We start from the raw sequence: 19456 nt of genomic DNA on the forward strand, positions 1-19456 counted from the left end.
AAAATAGAATTAGATTAGAGGTTCGAACACTGTGTTAAAGCCAGTTTAAACTGATCCATTTCAAAGTATTTTCCTGACCTGAGGCCAGGTGTTGGATGAGCAGCCGATGACACTGGCTCCAGTATCTGGCCCGGTACAGGTGCAGAGCCTCTTGGTGTCTGTCGCTTTCGCGGCGAGCTCGGGTGGCTTTGGCCTCGTGGATCCACTGCTCTGGGATCAGCAGCTTCTCCGTCAGGAAGCGCTCCCTTCGGACCGACTCGTCCGTCTCCTGCAGGGGGCAGTGGAGGGTCAGCATCTCCCTCACCGCTCGCTCCCGCTGACTGAACACAGACACAGGAATTATATCAAATGATATCCAGCTAAGAAGAAAAAAAAGCCTGAAAAGTCAAAAGTTGGAACAGAAGTACAGAGAGTTGTTGCTGTACAGAGATGATACACCGTCTTGCAAGTAGCTGCAAGTTTCAACTAGTTTCGCAGCAGCGGCGGCAGCAAAAACTGTCCTGTCCTGTTAGTAGTGTCCTGAGGAGTGTCCCGGGACAGTCATGGGAGTCACAGGACAGTGTCTGGGAGTCACAGGACAGGGACAGTCATGGGAGTCTAAGGACAGTGTCTGATTTTCCCTGGACAGTCATGGGAGTCTAAGGACAGTGTACAGGACAGTATCTGGGAGTCACTCCTAACAGGACAGGACAGTTTTTGATGCATCTGCTTCTCTCGTTTCGTCGTGAATCTCGGGTCTGAACTGAGTTTCTCGACAAAGAATCATGCAAAAGCACCACTTTCAAAATCTTGTGTTTGTGTAAGCAGAGATGTGTTTAGAAGTTTCTTGGAAATAAATCATTCAGCGTGAAAAAAAAAAAAAGCATAAAAAATGACGGAGAAATATTAGTTGACTAATCGACTCAAGAGGGGGCAGCCCTAGAACAAACTCCCTTTAACTCTCCTGTCGTCCTCCGGTCAAATTTGACCCATTTTCAAAAGGTTTCTATATCAGAAATTTGGGTTTTCTTTCAACCAAATAACGTGGTTGGTTCCCTACAAAGTTCTTCACGAGTTTTATTCAATTTCATAGCATTTGAATTTTTTTAAATATAAAAGAACATTGAAGGAGTGACAAAAAAAAAAAAAAAAAAGTCGGGAAAAGCTCCAAAAACGTCGAGAAGACAACAAAAGGTTAATGACCTCCCGGATCTGTTTGAGTGTTTGTAAATAAAGAAGATGAGCTGTAACGTACGTGTGGTCGGGGATGTGCAGCAGGATGAAGACTGCCATGTCCCAGAGGCCGGCGCTCTCCAGCTGAGCGGCGTAGCTGGCGTGGAGGAGTCCCTGCCGCGAGGCACTCAGGTGGCTGTAGTGCAGCGCCTGCAGGACGCCCCACAGGTGCCAGCTCAGGCGGTAATCCAGGCGCTCCCAGGTCACCGTCAGGGGGTCCAACAGCTGCTGGAGGCTGTAGTGTCTGCAGGACGGCACACAAAGACACAACTGGAGCATTAAAAAAGGAAAATGCTGCTGATTTTACACCTTCAAATCTCTCAGGTAGTCCTTTTCAGCCTCTTAAAAATGATTCTTTCAGATTTTTTTTTTTGACAAAACACAAAGATGCGGGTGCCCAGATAGCTCAGTTGGTAGAGAAAGCGCACATATACAGAGGTTTACTCCACAACGCAGCGGCCGCGGGTTCGACTCCAACCTGCAGCCCTTTGGTGCATGTTATTCCTCCCCGTCTCTCCCCTTTCATGTCTTCAGCTGTCCTGTCTATTAAAGTCTTAAATTGCCCAAAATAAATCTTGAAAAAATACAAAGCTGCCATTAAAAACAACATTGACATACATAAATCCTAATAAACTATAAAAAAATATATAATATACAGTAAATTATTCATAAACAGGAGTATGCACGCACACACACTACAGTTTACAACAGCGTAATACTGTTTTTGTTACATCAGGACCACCACTGACAGGTGTGTCTGATTTACCTGTCACTGTAGAGTTTGAGCAGGTGGAAGCAGAGGTCGTGCAGCGGCCGTTTAGACTCCTCCTCCTCATCCTCCATGTCCGGCTGCATCGCCTCCAGGTACGGAGGGAGGGGGGCGCAGGCGTACTTCCCCGCCTCACACGAGCCCTGCAGGACACAAACAACCACATCAACGATGATCAGTGGAGCAGGACGGTCACTCGAGTCTTTCTGTGTGATGTGACAACATCTGTAGACTGAAGGCTTGTAACAGCCAAAAGGACAAAGTGAAAAGAATTATATATATATAGATTTATATGTTGAATTCTGCACTCAACCCATTCAGCCTTCTAATGTAAACAATCATTTTGTATGTATTTGTTGCTGTATTTATTGTTTATTTCTTATTAATGTTTAATATGTTAAATAAACCCACGTAGGGCAACTTACTGGGACAATAAACCCACGTAGGGTAACTTACTGGGACAATAAACCCACGTAGGTCAACTTACTGGGACAATAAACCCACGTAGGGTAACTTACTGGGACAATAAACCCACGTAGGGTAACTTACTGGGACAATAAACCCACGTAGGGCAACTTACTAGATCAATAAACCACGTAGGGTAACTTACTGGGACAATAAACCCACGTAGGGTAACTTACTGTGGCAATAAACTCACGTAGGGTAACTTACTGTGGCAATAAACTCACGTAGGGCAACTTACTAGATCAATAAACCACGTAGGGTAACTTACTGTGGCAATAAACCCCATTTAGGGTAACTTACTGGGACAATAAACCCCATTTAGGGTAACTTACTGGGACAATAAACCCATGTGACAATAAACCCACGTAGGGTAACTTACTGTGGCAATAAACCCCATTTAGGGTAACTTACTGGGACAATAAACCCACGTAGGGTAACTTACTGTGGCAATAAACCCACGTAGGGTAACTTACTGTGGCAATAAACCCACGTAGGGTAACTTACTAGATCAATAAACCACGTAGGGTAACTTACTGGGACAATCAACCCACGTAGGGTAACTTACTGTGGCAATAAACCCCATTTAGGGTAACTTACTGGGACAATAAACCCACGTAGGGTAACTTACTGGGACAATCAACCCACGTAGGGTAACTTACTGGGACAATCAACCCACGTAGGGTAACTTACTGTGGCAATAAACCCCATTTAGGGTAACTTACTGGGACAATAAACCCACGTAGGGTAACTTACTGGGACAATAAACCCACGTAGGGTAACTTACTGGGACAATAAACCCACGTAGGGTAACTTACTGGGACAATAAACCCACGTAAGGTAACTTACTGGGACAATAAACCACGTAGGGTAACTTACTGGGACAATAAACCCCATTTAGGGTAACTTACTGGGACAATAAACCCACGTAGGGTAACTTACTGGGACAATAAACCCACGTAGGGTAACTTACTGTGGCAATAAACCCACGTAGGGTAACTTACTGTGGCAATAAACCCACGTAGGGTAACTTACTAGATCAATAAACCACGTAGGGTAACTTACTGGGACAATCAACCCACGTAGGGTAACTTACTGTGGCAATAAACCCCATTTAGGGTAACTTACTGGGACAATAAACCCACGTAGGGTAACTTACTGGGACAATAAACCCACGTAGGGTAACTTACTGCGGCAATAAACCCCATTTAGGGTAACTTACTGCGGAAATAAACCCACGTAGGGTAACTTACTATGGCAATAAAGCCCATTTAGGGTAACTTACTGGGGCAATAAACCCCATTTCTGATTCTGAATAAACCGCTGCGAGTAAAACAGACGTAGCAGCAGTGACGTCACTAGGCTAAACACAAAAGAGGGAACGTCACCCATCTTCAACCCTTCAGACGAGAGTCATCCAGTGGGGGGAGATTTACTGGCGGGTAAACAGACTGAGAAGTAGCAGCTTACCTGGAAGGCGGCTTCGTATCTGGCAAGGGCGTCGGCCACGGAGGCGGTTGGAGGCAACATGAACCAGAGGTGGACAGCGACGCAGCGCTTCCAGTCCAACTCAGAGCACACGTTCACGACCGAGTCAGACGACTGCCACACCTGCAGGCAAGGACGGGAAACGCCATCAGCGTCAAACTACAGACTCTAAAAGAAGTTTCTACAAGAGAAATCAGTTTTTTTTTTTTTTTCCAAACAAAGTCAAAATATAATAACATGGATGGTCCCCTACAACGCTCTTAACAAGTTAAATAAATAATCAGTTCACTACTTTCATTGAATTTGGGTGTTTTAGTCAATTTTATAGCATTTGAAGAAAAAACTATTGATAAAAACTTTGAAAAAAGCAACAAATGTTAAGTGTCCAAGCGTAGGGTTCGGTGGGAAAATATTTTAAGGTTCGGCAGAAACCGAACCCCGTCAAAAAGCCCAATATTCGGCCGAATCCGAATCCTAGATTCGGTGCATCCCTAATGCTACCAGCCGGGAGGCTACGCTGTGTCTGTTTTTCCCTTGAGAAGTGCGGAAGTAGGCGGGAGTAAAGAAGCAAAAAAAAGATTACTAGGTGAATCACTGATCCTGCTTTTGGTTTCGATAGTCAAAATCGACATTTTGAAACTTTTTTCAATTTGAAATCGTGACACGCCTTAACATTGATCAAGTGCATAAACCTGCCAGTAAATGTCATCAAAAGTTTTTCCGGTTTGGCTCTGCGTTCTTTGACAAACAGGAAATTAACAAAAAACATGGCGTACAGGTTTCCCGGCGAGCAGCGTGAAGATGCGCAGCCGTTCCTCGGGCAGGTAGCTGTCGGTCTGCATGCGGTTCCAGTCGGCAACCTGAAGGGCCAGCAGGTCCCGGCAGAACTGAGAGCCCATGGCCTGAGACAGCAGCAGGGACAGACGGTGGTCTCCTGGGGACAAACAGCTACAGGTTAGCAAAATCAAATTCAGTTATAAGTTTATTAGCTGACGCCTAGACGGCCAGCTAGTCTTCCTGGGGTCCAAATCAACATTAAATCAGACAATATTAAAACATTTCATGAGCCCCTTAGCCCTAAATTACGCTTATTAAATCTCTACCCAGACAGCTTTATAACCTCTAACAAAGTTAGATCTCTACTGAATATTAGGGGTGGGGGGAAATATCAATACAGCATAGTATCGCGATATTTTTCGTGGCAATACCGTATCGATATACAGACGCCAAGTATTGATCTTTTATGACATATGTGTTGGTCAGTTTGTCTGCTTGACAATCACATTTTGCAGCAATAAAATTGAAGTGAGATGAACAAACAGAGAAATGGATCTTTTTAGATAAAGCAGATGTTGACAAAATTGGCCTTTCGGAACATCATTTGAAATTGGGAAAAATCTGAAGATGAAAAAAAGGTAAATACATTGCAATATATCGCAGAATATTGCAATATGTTTAAAATCGCAATAATATCGTATTGTGACATAAGTATCGGGAGGATATCGTATCGTGAGGCCTCTGGTGATTCCCACCCCTACGAAATATTTCCTTTTTTTTTTTAAAACTCCGCGGAAACCCTGAAGGAGTAAATAAATCCCTCTCTCGTCTGTCCTTCTGCAGAGTTTTAAACATCCTCACCTTCTTTCTGAGCCAGTCGACACGCCTCACTGATGCGGTTTCCCGTCAGGTAGCTGAAGATGGCGTCCGTGTGCCGACCCTTCCCGGCCAACGCCACCTCCTCCTCCACCCTGCAGCTGGCTCCGCGGGACAGCCAGGCCGAGAAGGTCCGCCTCCTCTCCAGCTGCTGCTCGTACTCGCTGGCCGTCTCGACGTCTGGCTCCTGATCTGCGGGGCCCAGCCGGCCCCACAAGGCCTCGCACAAGGTCCAGACCTCGGCCCAGTAACCCAGGACGGCTGGGGGGGGGACGGGGGGGGTGAGAGAAACAGAGGGGGAGAGAGAGAGAGAGAGAAAATGAATGGCTATATAGAGGAATCAAGGCGCAGACTCCGCTTTAAGACCCAGAGGAGGAAGGGGACCTTTGTCCCCAGGGCTGTCCAGCTCCTAAACTCCCATAAACTGCAACTCTTTATACCATGGTCTCAACCAGTCTTCTGTTCGCCAATTGCAACTACCGTATTTTTCGGACTATAAGTCGCTCCGGAGTATAAGTCGCATCAGTCAAAAAATGCGTCATGAAGAGAAAAAAAAAACATATATAAGTCGCTCCGGACTATAAGTCGCATTTATTTAGAATATAAATACAAGAGTTATTCAACTACACAATAGCACACAGAACAATACGCTGAATACGGGAGGTGTCCGGTATGTTAACGTAACACATTAACAGTTATTGAACTATACAATAGCACCCAGAACAACTAGCTACCAGGGCGTGGAGCATGGAGGTATTAAAAGGCAAAATTGGCACCATCCTATTTAGCTGATATGTTGATTTTACATACCCCAGTCAGAGCACTTAGGTCAAATGACCAGCTTCTTTTGGACTGTCCCAGACCCAGACTGAAAACCAGAGGGGACAGAGCTTTTTCAGTTGCAGGTCCTAAGCTCTGGAATATTCATCCCCTCAATATTAAAAGCAGCTAGCTCTATTGAGTCATTTAAATCACTTTTAAAAACTCATCTCTTTGAAATGGCTTTTAACACAAGCTGAGCTGGACATTGTTAATATGGTTTGTAATCATGTTTTTTATGTGTTTTAATAATAATAATTATTATTATTATTTCGGGGATACTATGTTTTTAATGGGTTTTTACTTTTTCTTCTTGGCTAATTAGTATGCTTTTTATGCTGTATTAGTATATGTACAGCACTTTGGGGCAGGAGTGACTGCTTGTAAATGTGCTCTATAAATAAACTTGACCTTGATAAACTGATGAACTCATCCCATCCCCCTCTCTTTTCTTTTTATATATATATATATATATATATATATATATATATATATATATATATATATATATATATATATATATATATAACCATTTACTTATTTATTTTATTGATGATGTATTGTATGTGGTGGAGCTCTTTGTGTCAGTTAATTGTCCCCTGGGGATTAATAAAGGGATTTGAAATTGAAATGGCAGAATCATGTCTGAATGCTGCAAATTGAGATGCCAGGATTTTTAAATCTGAATTATTTCACATGGGGCCCCGGGAAATTTTTGGCATGTTTGCTTGGGTTTCTTGTAAAATTGCATCTAAGCTATATACAATCCAGGTCACTCAGACATAAAGGGTGACTTTGTTTATTCCCCCAACCTGGACCCTGTTTTCCCATGTTTTCGTGTCTATGACTGAGAGGAACAACAATCTTTGAAATGGGTCCAGCATTAAGCAGGACGCAAAACCGTTCCATGATGTAGTCAGACACTTCTCAATACTGGAACAATTTCAAAGATTTTTTCCCACCCATGAGTCACTTAGACACCAATGTTTCTGGAAAACAGGGTCCAGGTTTAAAAATACCAAAACTATCTTTTATCAGAGTATAGAGAACTGACGTTTAAATCTTAGATTTCAGGGAATTGCACACACATCTTCCCCTTTAATAGAAGAATCTAGTGATGCACCGATGTGAAAATTGTGGCCGATACCGATAACCGATATTAATATTGCTGTTTTGGCCGATACTGATATTTACCGATGTCGATATCTCTGTATAGAAAACACATTTTTATGATAATCAAATGAACTATTTTCCGAAATGCATTTTTTTTTTTTTTTTTTTTTACTTTTGTGATTTATTTTCCAAAATGAGTGATATTGGGCACCTTTACCTGTGTGCAAAATATGACTGTCATCAGATTTTCAGAAGAAGAAAAAATGTATATTTATATAATTATATATAATTTGACATCGAACCGATACCGATGTGTTAAAAAATGACCATATCGTCCGATATATCGTGCACCACTAGAAGAATTTTTAGTGACAAAAGAGATACAAGTCTGTATAGTCACGGTTAGACATTGAAGGGGACTTTAAGCTATTTTGTAAGAGCTCCAAATAATTTCTCAAACTTGTATATCTGTGAAGTAGGGCTGTCCTCGACTAAAGAAATTCTTAGTCCACTAACACTTATAGGATTTTGTCGACTGATCGATTAGTTGATTTAATTGACAGAGCTGTGCTCTTTGAGAGGTGGTTAAGACTAGAAAAGCACAATATAAATGTAGTTAATGAACCATCTGTAGAACTGAGTTTCTCCACAATTAATCCTGCAAAAGCACCACTTTAAATCTTGTGTTTACCATAAATGTGCTCAGAAGATTCTTGGAATTGAGTAATTAAGCATGAATAAGCATAAAGAATGACTAATCGACTAAAGAAATCTTAGTCGACTAAGACCAAAATGACCAATTAGTCGACTAATCGACTAAGAGGAGGCAGCCCTACTGTGAAGACTCGCCCTCTGAACGCTCCCTCACTTACGGTCGGTGTCTCGCTGCTTGTCGCCCAGCTCGACGATCCACTCGGCGTACTCGTGCAGCGCCGCCACGCCGGGCTGCGGCCGCACCAGGGGGCAGGCGGAGGCGTCGGTGATGTCGACGATGCTGTGCTTCAGACAGATCTCCAGGGGGCGCTGCAGCACCGCCTGGCTCTCCTCTTCTTCCTCCTCCTCTTCCTCCAGTCGGCTCTTCACAGCCGGAGGCCCCAGACCCACCAGCTGCTCCAACACAACCTTATAGGAGCTTTCCATCAGCCTGGAAGAGAGGACACACTAGATGGTTTCCTTTGGTGTGTCTTAGGCTACGTTCAGACTGCAGGCAAAAGTGGCCCAAATCTGACTCAGACTTCTTCAGAAGTAGTGTGAACACTCAAATCAGATTTGGGCCACTTCTGTATGTGGTCCCGAATCAGACCCAGGGGGGATATGTGATGCGACTTTTACGTCAACCTACATCGACATTTGCCACAATGATGCTCCGGCAGGAGTCAGCCCGAGACACAGACAGTAATATTAGAGGTGTTGAAATTAATCAAATAATCGATGCGTGGAATCGTTGACATGGACGATGCTGCATCGATAATCGGCCGGCTCATAATCGATTATTTCCGTTTACAATTTAATGTAGGCCTAACAACCTTTCTGTTTACATATTCTGGTGTGTTTGCTGTAGTTTTATGTATCCAGTTTATTTAGTATTAGAGCACTGCAGAATGTTTTGTTTTTGAAGCTTGAAAAGCTATGAATTTTATATCCTACATGGCTTTAGTAGAAACATTTATTTGACGCATGGTGGTATCGAATCAAAGACAAGATAATCGTAATTGAATCGGGAGATCAGTGAAGATTCACACCTCTAATTAATATCCAATTTGTCTCTCTTTCTTTTTATTCTTCTTCTCCTCCTCAGCACCTACTCATTGTTACGGAAATGCTGACTTCCTCCATAACCTCCCTAACTTCAGTGCAACAGCGTGCTGCGTCTGATGTCATTATTAGTCTTTTGTGCATTCGGGTCAGTTCGAAACCTCAAACAGTTCACACTGGAATCTGATATATAGGCCACATTTAAAAAGGTCATGTGAACAGCTAAACAATAATTCAGATCTGAGCAAAAAAAAAAAAAAAAAAGCTGAATTAAGCATTAAGACTTGCGGTGTGAACGTAGCTTAAGATTTATGTTTTATACAGAGATGGCAGGGATGTAACAATGCATGGTGAATGTGTTAAAAATTAAAAGTTATTTCAGAAATACATGGGTCAATAAAAATATAAAATGTTTAACACATTAGAGCTGCAAAGATTAATCAACTAGCGGTCAGCTCTTAAATTAATTGCCAACTATTTTGACAAGTATAGTACCGTATTTTTCGGACTATAAGTCGCTCCAGAGTATAAGTCGCATCAGTCAAAAAATGCGTCATGAAGAGAAAAAAAACATATAAGTCGCACCGGACTATAAGTCGCATTTATTTAGAATATAAATACAAGAGTTATTCAACTACACAATAGCACACAGAACAATACGCTGAATACGGTAGGTGTCCGGTATGTTACCGTAACACATTAACAGTTATTGAACTATACAATAGCACCCAGAACAACTAGCTAGCAGGGCGTGGAGCATGGAGGTATTAAAAGACGTGGAGACGTAACTGCACCGTGAACGAGCCCCTCCAGACTCCTTCCTCCTCCTCTGGACATCTTTCAGCCCACAATTAGCCGATTAGCTTTCTTTGTTTTCTTCATTGCAGTAAGAGTCACCTTTTCGCCAGTCTCCCTCATAAGTTTCTCCCTCATTTCAGACTCTTTCTGCTGCTCGATTACCGTTTTCGGGGCTGCATATTTTACTACCTGCAGTTTGTCTCTTTTCTTTCTCAGTTGTCTTTAGGAGGAGCGTTCTAGTTGTCACAAGCCTAGAGCGCCCTCTCGAGGCTGTAGACGGTAATGTTTTCAGTATGAATTAACATGTAAAAACATGTTAAATTATATATATTTTTATATATAAGTCGCACCTGACTATAAGTCGCAGGACCAGCCAAAGTAGGAATAAAAGTGTGACTTATAGTCCGGAAAATACGGTAGTAGTAAAGGGATATGTGTGTGTGGTGTGTGTCTTACGGTTTCCTGGCAGGTTTTGGCAGGAAGCTGTAGTCAGTTTTGGTCAGTTCTTGGCGGTCAAGCTGTTTGGTTGGCGGTGAGCTCAGCCGGTGGCCGCAGTGTGCCAGCGTCCAGCCGGGACCCCACCCAACCCGAAAGGAACGACCCGCGAACAGCGCGGCGTCCATCAACAAACTCCCCTGCAAGACAACAACATAAATGAAGAGACAAATTAGTTTTTTGTGTCTTTGTTACTCCAACAGTCTCGCATTTCCAGCTCTATCTCCACAACACTGTGGAGGAAGGTCTGGCTACATGTTATATGATAATTATTTATCAAAGAATGGACAAAATCACTGGAGTTGAAGTCTGTTTACTTGCAGCAAGTACAGCCAGTTTACAGCACTTCAGCATAAGTACAGAAAGTGATGCAAGATTGTTGTTAACAACAATGTCTTTTTAAAAAGGAGTTGGGAGTCAAGTTTAGTTATTCGGTTCATGCAATCAGTAGCTTTTCTTCTTCTAATCTCTGGTCATGCCCGGCATCTCCTCCACATTATGCGTTCTGCCCTCAGGATACATGCTGTGCTCTTTGCAAGGTCACTCAGCTTTCATGATTAACGCATGAAAGACAAATACTAAAACAGAAACAGCAGTTTGGATACAAAAGCATCATTTTTCTAACACTACACCACGGATGCATTCTGGGATAGGAGAAAAAGATGGTCTGGGTTGTTGGCATTTCTTTTAACCAATCACAATGGTCTTGGGCGGCGCTAAGCTCCGGACGCAGCGACGGTGGCTTCTTCTAAATCTCGGGAAGGAACTTGTTTGGGTGGAACATTTGCAACCCCCACAAGAAAACACTGCAAGTAATCCCACCAGCAATCCCACCAATCGTTCCCAAACCATCCCAGTTAGAGAGGAAATGCCCTAAACGTATTCTTTTTACATTTTTACTATCATTCCCCGAAAGAAACAAGCAGGTCTGCCTTGTTGCACTGCCCAAATCTTCTTCTTAACTTTTCAGACAAGACATTTTCAGCATGTAGACTGCTAGCTCGAAGTTTGTTGTTTCCCAAAGAGAACTGCGTTTAAGAACGGAAACACACAGCGGTCAGGCTTTATCCTAAAAATGTTCTGCCGTTGATCTAGCAGTTTTATGGTTGTGCGTTGAATCAACGGCGTAACTACACGTCGGCTGTGGCTTGGTAGCGTTGCATCCCCCCCACTCATCTCCTGGTTCTCCTTCTCCATCAACAACATGAAATCAAGGAGAGGGTTAACTTCTCCTGCTACAGATCTCCCACCGTGGTCAGAAAGAACAGGGGAGACTTTTCGTTTCTCTCACTATGACTCTAGAGTTACTACTCACTCTTAAAGTGCCCATATTATGAAAAAACACTTTTTCTGGGATTTGGGGTGTTCTTTTGTGTCTCTGGTGCTTCCACACACATACAGACTTTGAAAAAAATCCATCCATGCTGTTTTGAGTGAGATACGGTTTCTGAATGTGTCCTGCTTTCAGTCTGAGCTGTTCAAATTCGGCTCGGACCGAAATGAGCTGGCTAACCACAACCGTTAGCTCTTAGCGTTAGCGTTAGCATGCTAACGCTAGCATGCTACGTCGTTCTCAATAGCAAAGCACTGCTACAACACATACAAGTTCACCATAATCTACAAAAGAACTACTTCCATGTGCTCCCTGGTTTAGAAGAAGTCTCCCAGCTGATCCTGCCTGGTAACTGACCAAAGTTGGAGAAACAGCCTTTCTTTTACTGTCTCTAGAGTTACCTAGCTGACATGCTCTACATCTGAGCTACTGAGCATGTGCGAGTGCAATCAAAGATAGTACAGAAGAAGAAGATGAAGAGGTCTCACTCTTTAGCTAAAACAGAAACCAGGTGAGAGGGGGTGCAGCAGTGAGAGAGAGCTGTGTAGTACAACTAAAATATGGTGTTTTTTGAAAATTAAACCATGTAAACCTATTCTGGTACAACCTTAAAATACAGTTATGAACCTGAAAATGAGCATAATATGGGCACTTCAAAATAATCGCTGTCACTGATCCCTCGCTCTATCACTCACTCCCCACACACACGCCGGCGACGCTCACACCAGCGCACAAGTATAAATATCAGGCCACTTATGTAGGCGACCGCGAAAGCTCTGGGTGGAGCCTGCGCAGAACCATAAAACGGCCTTTAGCTCTAGTTATACAAATACGTGCTCCACCATCATTTCACACAGTGAATGAAACTCTGTACATCGTTCATTCTTTGACCTGAGATTTTTTTTCTCAAATCATTCAAATATAGGGCTGGGTATCGTTCAGAATCTTTCGATCCGGTGCCAATTTCGATACCTCGGTTTCGAAACCGATTCCTAACGATACTTTTTTCAATACCGTATGTTTTCAAATTCATTTCAACATCAACAAAAATAGATTAAACACAAAGCTTTTATTTTCCACCTTAAATGTGAATGAAAACAGTTATCAAAATTAAAAAAATCAGGTAAAAATGCTCACTCAGAGTAACATTAATAAAAGTGCCTTGCCTTACAAGCTCAGCCTGTCAGTCACGCATCAGGGCAGAGAAACCACCGTTGTGGCTGCTTGTCTAAGAGGAAGTGTAACGTCAACAGCACCGCGACCGCTTTCGGCTCGCCATTAATATCATATCGCAGCAAACTGAGAAGAAAACAAAACTGTAACTACACTTGAGACACCGTGACTCTCTGAGACTTCAACAAAACTGCAGACAGTTTACTCCGTCCGCACCTCTCCGTGTGTGTGTGTGTGTGTGTGTGTGTGTGTGTGTGTGTGTGTGTGTGTCGGTCGGAGCTCCGCTCTGTGTCAATATGCAGAGAGGACAGATAAGCTTGTGCTTACGAGCTCAGATGCTTTTGGAACCGAAATGTTGTACCGAAAGATAAAGAATTTTTCGCTACTCATAGGATTGGAGTATTATTTTTCGATACCATAAAAGTATCGACGTTCAGTACCCAGCCCTATTCAAATATAAAACAAAAGTGAGTACGAACCTTCCCCTGAGTGACCGACTCTTTGATGGGGACGGGGCCACCCAGCCGCCGGACGCCAACCGTCCTGACGGTAGGCTCTGGCGTTCTGGAGGGCAGCATGAAGGACGAAGGGCCCGGCCCGGCCCAGTGTAACAACCGGGACTGTTCGGCAGCTGCTGGAGACCCCCGGGAGAGAGAAGGAGGAAGAAGAGGAGGACGGGGAGAGTCTGACATCTGAGAGAAGAGGCCGGAGGTAAAACGAGTCTGAAGGAGACCTCCCACTGCAGAGAGAGAGAGAGAGAGAGAGAGAGAGAGAGAGAGAGAGAGAGAAAAGAGAGAGACACACAGAGAGAAAAAGATAGACCGAGAGACACACAAAGAGACAGTGAGAGAAAGAGACAGACAGAGACAGAGAGACACACAGAGAGAAAAGAGAGAGAGAGAGACAGAGAGAAAAAGAGAGTAAAAGAGACACACAGACCGAGAGACACACAGAGACAGACATTGAGAGAGACAGAAACAGAGAGAGAGAGAGAGAGACAGAGAGAAAAAGAGACACACAGAGACCGAGAGACACACAGAGACAGACAGTGAGACAGAGAGAGAGAGAGAGAGAGAGAGAGAGAGAGAGAGAGAGAGAGAGAGCAAGAGAAACATCCCTGAATAAATAAAAGGTTACAAAAATAAAAGAGGAAGTGGATGGAAGTTTGTGTTTCGTACCGGAGGGTCGGCCCTGAGATCCCGGCAGGACGAGGCGAGGAGACGAGACGTCCGTGGAGACTTTCATCGCTCCCTGACTCTGGAACATGTCGCTCTCCTCTTCATCATCCGCAAACAGAGACGCCTTCATGATCTGCCGACAAAAGACAAGAAGATTCAACAGCGGTTTTATTATGGCGGCAGCCCGATGGAGTGATGCACTTCCTGTTTGCAGGGTAACCCCAAGTTACATTTAAGACTTTTTAAAAAGCACTTAGGATGAAATCTAATGCCAACTACAGAGCCATATAAGGGAAAACCAGTTTGGATTCAAAGCACAACAAAATAACCATTTACCAAGTAACGTTACCTGAATTTGATAAAAAAAAACAATATTACACTAATACTGATATTCATATTTAATACACAAGGGGTGAGACGTTTAGTTTTATTTCCTACCAACTGACTGGCACCAGAGATTTGCACTAGGGCTGTGCTCGATTGAAGAAATTCTTAGTCGACTAACACACATTCAACTGTATCGACTAATCGATTAGTTGATTTAATCGACAGATCTGTAAATCTGAGTTTCTCCACAAAGAGTCGTGCTAAAAGCACCACTTTAATTCTTGTGTTTACCAGAGATGTGTTCATACATTTCTTGGAAATAAGTCAATCAGCATGAAAAAAGCATCAAACATGACTAATGGACTAAAAAAATCGAAGTTGATTAAGACCAAAACGACCGATTAGTCGACTAATCGGCTAAGAGGGAGCAGCCCTAATTTGCACCCATTCCACATAATTTTCAGTTTTGCGTAAAGCAAACCATTGACATTAACAGTACTGTCGTATAACATCCACCATTTATTTAACCCTACAATCCAAGACCTCTGTAAATAAAATGTTACACTTTGTAAACAATAATTTTTTAGAATAATACATTTAGTACTTTAAGACCCCGCTGGTACCCTGTGTTTGTGTTTAATACTTTAAAGCTACATTGTGTAAGAATTTCTCCCATCTAGCGGTGAAATTGTATATGACAACCAACTGATTACTACTTTCTAGCCCTTCCTCCTATGGTGGCCGAACCCATAATGATCTCTTAGGACCTCCATCGTTTCCACGGAGCTGTTCTAGCCACTCCAATATTAACTTTGGTCTTGTTGCTCTGCCTGTCGCGTTGTTTTAAATCTCTTTGTCGCCTCTCTGGCAAGTAATCTCCCCCTGGCATTCGTCACGGTGCAACAGAGTGTAAGAGGGCGAAAGACTGAGGTATGTCCCTCTTTGGCTAATGTATTATAAAGATGGAGGTATGTCCCTCTTTGGCTAATGTATTCTAAAGATGGAGGTATGTCTCTCTTTGGCTAATGTATTCTAAAGATGGAGGTATGTCTCTCTTTGGATAATGTATTATAAAGATGGAGGTATGTCTCTCTTTGGATAATGTATTATAAAGATGGAGGTATGTCTCTCTTTGGCTAATGTATTATAAAGATGGAGGTATGTCCCTCTTTGGCTAATGTATTATAAAGATGGAGGTATGTCTCTCTTTGGCTAATGTATTATAAAGATGGAGGTATGTCTCTCTTTGGCTAATGTATTATAAAGATGGAGGTATGTCTCTCTTTGGCTAATGTATTATAAAGATGGAGGTATGTCCCTCTTTGGCTAATGTATTATAAAGATGGAGGTATGTCTCTCTTTGGCTAATGTATTATAAAGATGGAGGTATGTCCCTCTTTGGTTAATGTATTATAAAGATGGAGGTATGTCCCTCTTTGGTTAATGTATTATAAAGATGGAGGTATGTCCCTCTTTGGCTAATGTATTATAAAGATGGAGGTATGTCCCTCTTTGGCTAATGTATTATAAAGATGGAGGTATGTCCCTCTTTGGCTAATGTATTATAAAGATGGAGGTATGTCCCTCTTTGGCTAAGTTATTATAAAGATGGAGGTATGTCCCTCTTTGGCTAATGTATTATAAAGATGGAGGTATGTCCCTCTTTGGCTAATGTATTATAAAGATGGAGGTATGTCCCTCTTTGGCTAATGTATTATAAAGATGGAGGTATGTCGCTCTTTGGCTAATGTATTATAAAGATGGAGGTATGTCCCTCTTTGGCTAATGAATTATAAAGATGGAGGTATGTCCCTCTTTGGCTAATGTATTATAAAGATGGAGGTATGTCCCTCTTTGGCTAATGAATTATAAAGATGGAGGTATGTCCCTCTTTGGCTAATGTATTATATAAAGATGGAGGTATGTCCCTCTTTGGTTAATGTATTATAAAGATGGAGGTATGTCCCCTTTCTTTGTATTATAAAAGCTAATGTATTATAAAGATGGAGGTATGTCCCTCTTTGGCTAATGTATTATAAAGATGGAGGTAGGTCCCTCTTTGGCTAATGTATTATAAAGATGGAGGTATGTCTCTCTTTGGCTAATGTATTATAAAGATGGAGGTATGTCTCTCTTTGGCTAATGTATTATAAAGATGGAGGTATGTCTCTCTTTGGCTAATGTATTATAAAGATGGAGGTATGTCCCTCTTTGGCTAATGTATTATAAAGATGGAGGTATGTCTCTCTTTGGCTAATGTATTATAAAGATGGAGGTATGTCTCTCTTTGGCTAATGTATTATAAAGATGGAGGTATGTCCCTCTTTGGCTAATGTATTATAAAGATGGAGGTATGTCCCTCTTTGGTTAATGTATTATAAAGATGGAGGTATGTCTCTCTTTGGCTAATGTATTATAAAGATGGAGGTATGTCTCTCTTTGGCTAATGTATTATAAAGATGGAGGTATGTCCCTCTTTGGCTAATGTATTATAAAGATGGAAGTATGTCTCTCTTTGGCTAATGTATTATAAAGATGGAGGTATGTCTCTCTTTGGCTAATGTATTATAAAGATGGAGGTATGTCCCTCTTTGGCTAATGTAATATAAAGATGGAGGTATGTCCCTCTTTGGTTAATGTATTATAAAGATGGAGGTATGTCTTTCTTTGGCTAATGTATTATAAAGATGGAGGTATGTCCCTCTTTGGCTAATGTATTATAAAGATGGAGGTATGTCCCTCTTTGGCTAATGTATTATAAAGATGGAGGTATGTCCCTCTTTGGCTAATGTATTATAAAGATGGAGGTATGTCTCTCTTTGGCTAAGTTATTATAAAGATGGAGGTAGGTCTCTCTTTGGCTAATGTATTATAAAGATGGAGGTATGTCTCTCTTTGGCTAATGTATTATAAAGATGGAGGTATGTCTCTCTTTGGCTAATGTATTATAAAGATGGAGGTATGTCTCTCTTTGGCTAATGTATTATAAAGATGGAGGTATGTCCCTCTTTGGCTAATGTATTATAAAGATGGAGGTATGTCTCTTTGGCTAATGTATTATAAAGATGGAGGTATGTCTCTCTTTGGCTAATGTATTATAAAGATGGAGGTATGTCTCTCTTGGCTAATGTATTATAAAGATGGAGGTATGTCTCTCTTTGGCTAATGTATTATAAAGATGGAGGTATGTCCCTCTTTGGCTAATGTATTATAAAGATAGAGGTATGTCTCTCTTTGGCTAATGTATTATAAAGATGGAGGTATGTCTCTCTTTGGCTAATGTATTATAAAGATGGTATGTGTCTCTTTGGCTAATGTATTATAAAGATGGAGGTATGTCCCTCTTTGGCTAATGTATTATAAAGATGGAGGTATGTCTCTCTTTGGCTAATGTATTATAAAGATGGAGGTATGTCCCTCTTTGGCTAATGTATTATAAAGATGGAGGTATGTCCCTCTTTGGCTAATGTATTATAAAGATGGAGGTATGTCCCTCTTTGGTTAATGTATTATAAAGATGGAGGTATGTCCCTCTTTGGTTAATGTATTATAAAGATGGAGGTATGTCCCTCTTTGGCTAATGTATTATAAAGATGGAGGTATGTCCCTCTTTGGCTAATGAATTATAAAGATGGAGGTATGTCCCTCTTTGGCTAATGTATTATAAATTACACAACGTAGGTTTAAGACCCAGCTGGTACCGTGTTTGTGTTTGCGAGGACTGCGTCTCTACCTGGAGCGTGTGCGGGTTGATCCCCAGCGAGGACGCCATGTGGCTGGACGCAGAGACGCCGTTGAGCTCCGCATAGGTCAAACCTCCGAGCTTCCCGCTCGCCACCTCCATCTCCCCCGCTAACAGCTGGTCGCTGTCTTCCTCTCCTCCCAGCATGCTCTCTGTCGGGAAGCTCTGAGTGATGTCGGCCATGTCGCTGTCCAGCTCTGCCACGCCACCCGGAAGATCCACGACAACAGTGGACTGACACACACACACACACACACACACACACACACACACACACACACACACACACACACACACACAGACACACAGACACACAGACACACAGACACTATAAGAGATCAAGCCAACACTATTAAGATTGTTGAACTTTATAAATTACTTTCTTCGCGTTCAGGTACTTTTTAACTTGTTCCAGCCAAAGAGCAGGCTGGAATAAGTTTATAAATAAGGAAAATAAGGATTCATGGACAACAAATTTAATACATTTCTTTATATTTTTTTTTTGAGCTACAGGAGTGTATAATTTGTGATAATGTTGCCTGATCGTTGATAAACCATCCACTGATCTCTGGCCAGTGAATCATTGTTTATTTTGATTCATATCCCGTTCCCCATGACCTTAACTCAATATTTTCCATAATCAAAATAACATCTTTATTCTAAAGATAACTTTTTAATAAAAAGAAAAATGTAATAACTCAAGACAGACGCAGATGTCTGACTTTACTTCACAAGAAATGTGATTTAATCACTGGACACATCCAATCAGCAGACTTTGAGAAGCCGATCTTCACAGAAACTTTACAGACCAAAGATTAAATGTCATCTTCATTAACTTTATTAGTTTCTTTCATTAATTGCAAAAAATAAGAAAATAATTACAATTCATGTCACACAATCATGAAGCAGGTTGGAGCCTAAAATGTTTATAGACGTTTGACTCTACAACTTAATGTTGAACATGACAAACTTTATAGTTGCCGACAAGAAACTCATTAAAATATACTTATATAATGATAAGACCTGCAGACATTCTTTATATGAATTCATTAAGAAGACCTTAAAACAAGAGATCAGGTGAAGGTTTCCTGATGGTGAAAATACATTTTCTATGCAAGACTGTCAAGTTAAATTATTTG

The 19456-nt window shown here is 41.8% G+C and overlaps 1 protein-coding gene across 5 annotated transcripts in view; it reads right to left on the reverse strand.

The window, feature by feature from the left end:
• nup98 (nucleoporin 98 and 96 precursor) overlaps positions 1-19456 on the reverse strand; it is a 138020-nt gene that overhangs the window by 3998 nt on the left and 114566 nt on the right. For all 5 annotated transcript variants that reach the window (XM_028595668.1, XM_028595669.1, XM_028595671.1 and 2 more), the window contains 11 exons: positions 18309-18551; positions 14249-14381; positions 13550-13809; positions 10526-10704; positions 8389-8660; positions 5570-5845; positions 4708-4865; positions 3914-4054; positions 1979-2124; positions 1235-1456; positions 79-320 (listed from right to left, as the gene is read on the reverse strand). In XM_028595668.1, the coding sequence (XP_028451469.1) occupies positions 79-320; positions 1235-1456; positions 1979-2124; positions 3914-4054; positions 4708-4865; positions 5570-5845; positions 8389-8660; positions 10526-10704; positions 13550-13809; positions 14249-14381; positions 18309-18551 (2272 nt within the window). The remainder of the gene's footprint in view (positions 1-78; positions 321-1234; positions 1457-1978; positions 2125-3913; positions 4055-4707; positions 4866-5569; positions 5846-8388; positions 8661-10525; positions 10705-13549; positions 13810-14248; positions 14382-18308; positions 18552-19456) is intronic.

This window comes from Perca flavescens, chromosome 13, assembly GCF_004354835.1.
Source record: "Perca flavescens isolate YP-PL-M2 chromosome 13, PFLA_1.0, whole genome shotgun sequence".
Lineage (NCBI taxonomy): Eukaryota > Metazoa > Chordata > Actinopteri > Perciformes > Percidae > Perca > Perca flavescens.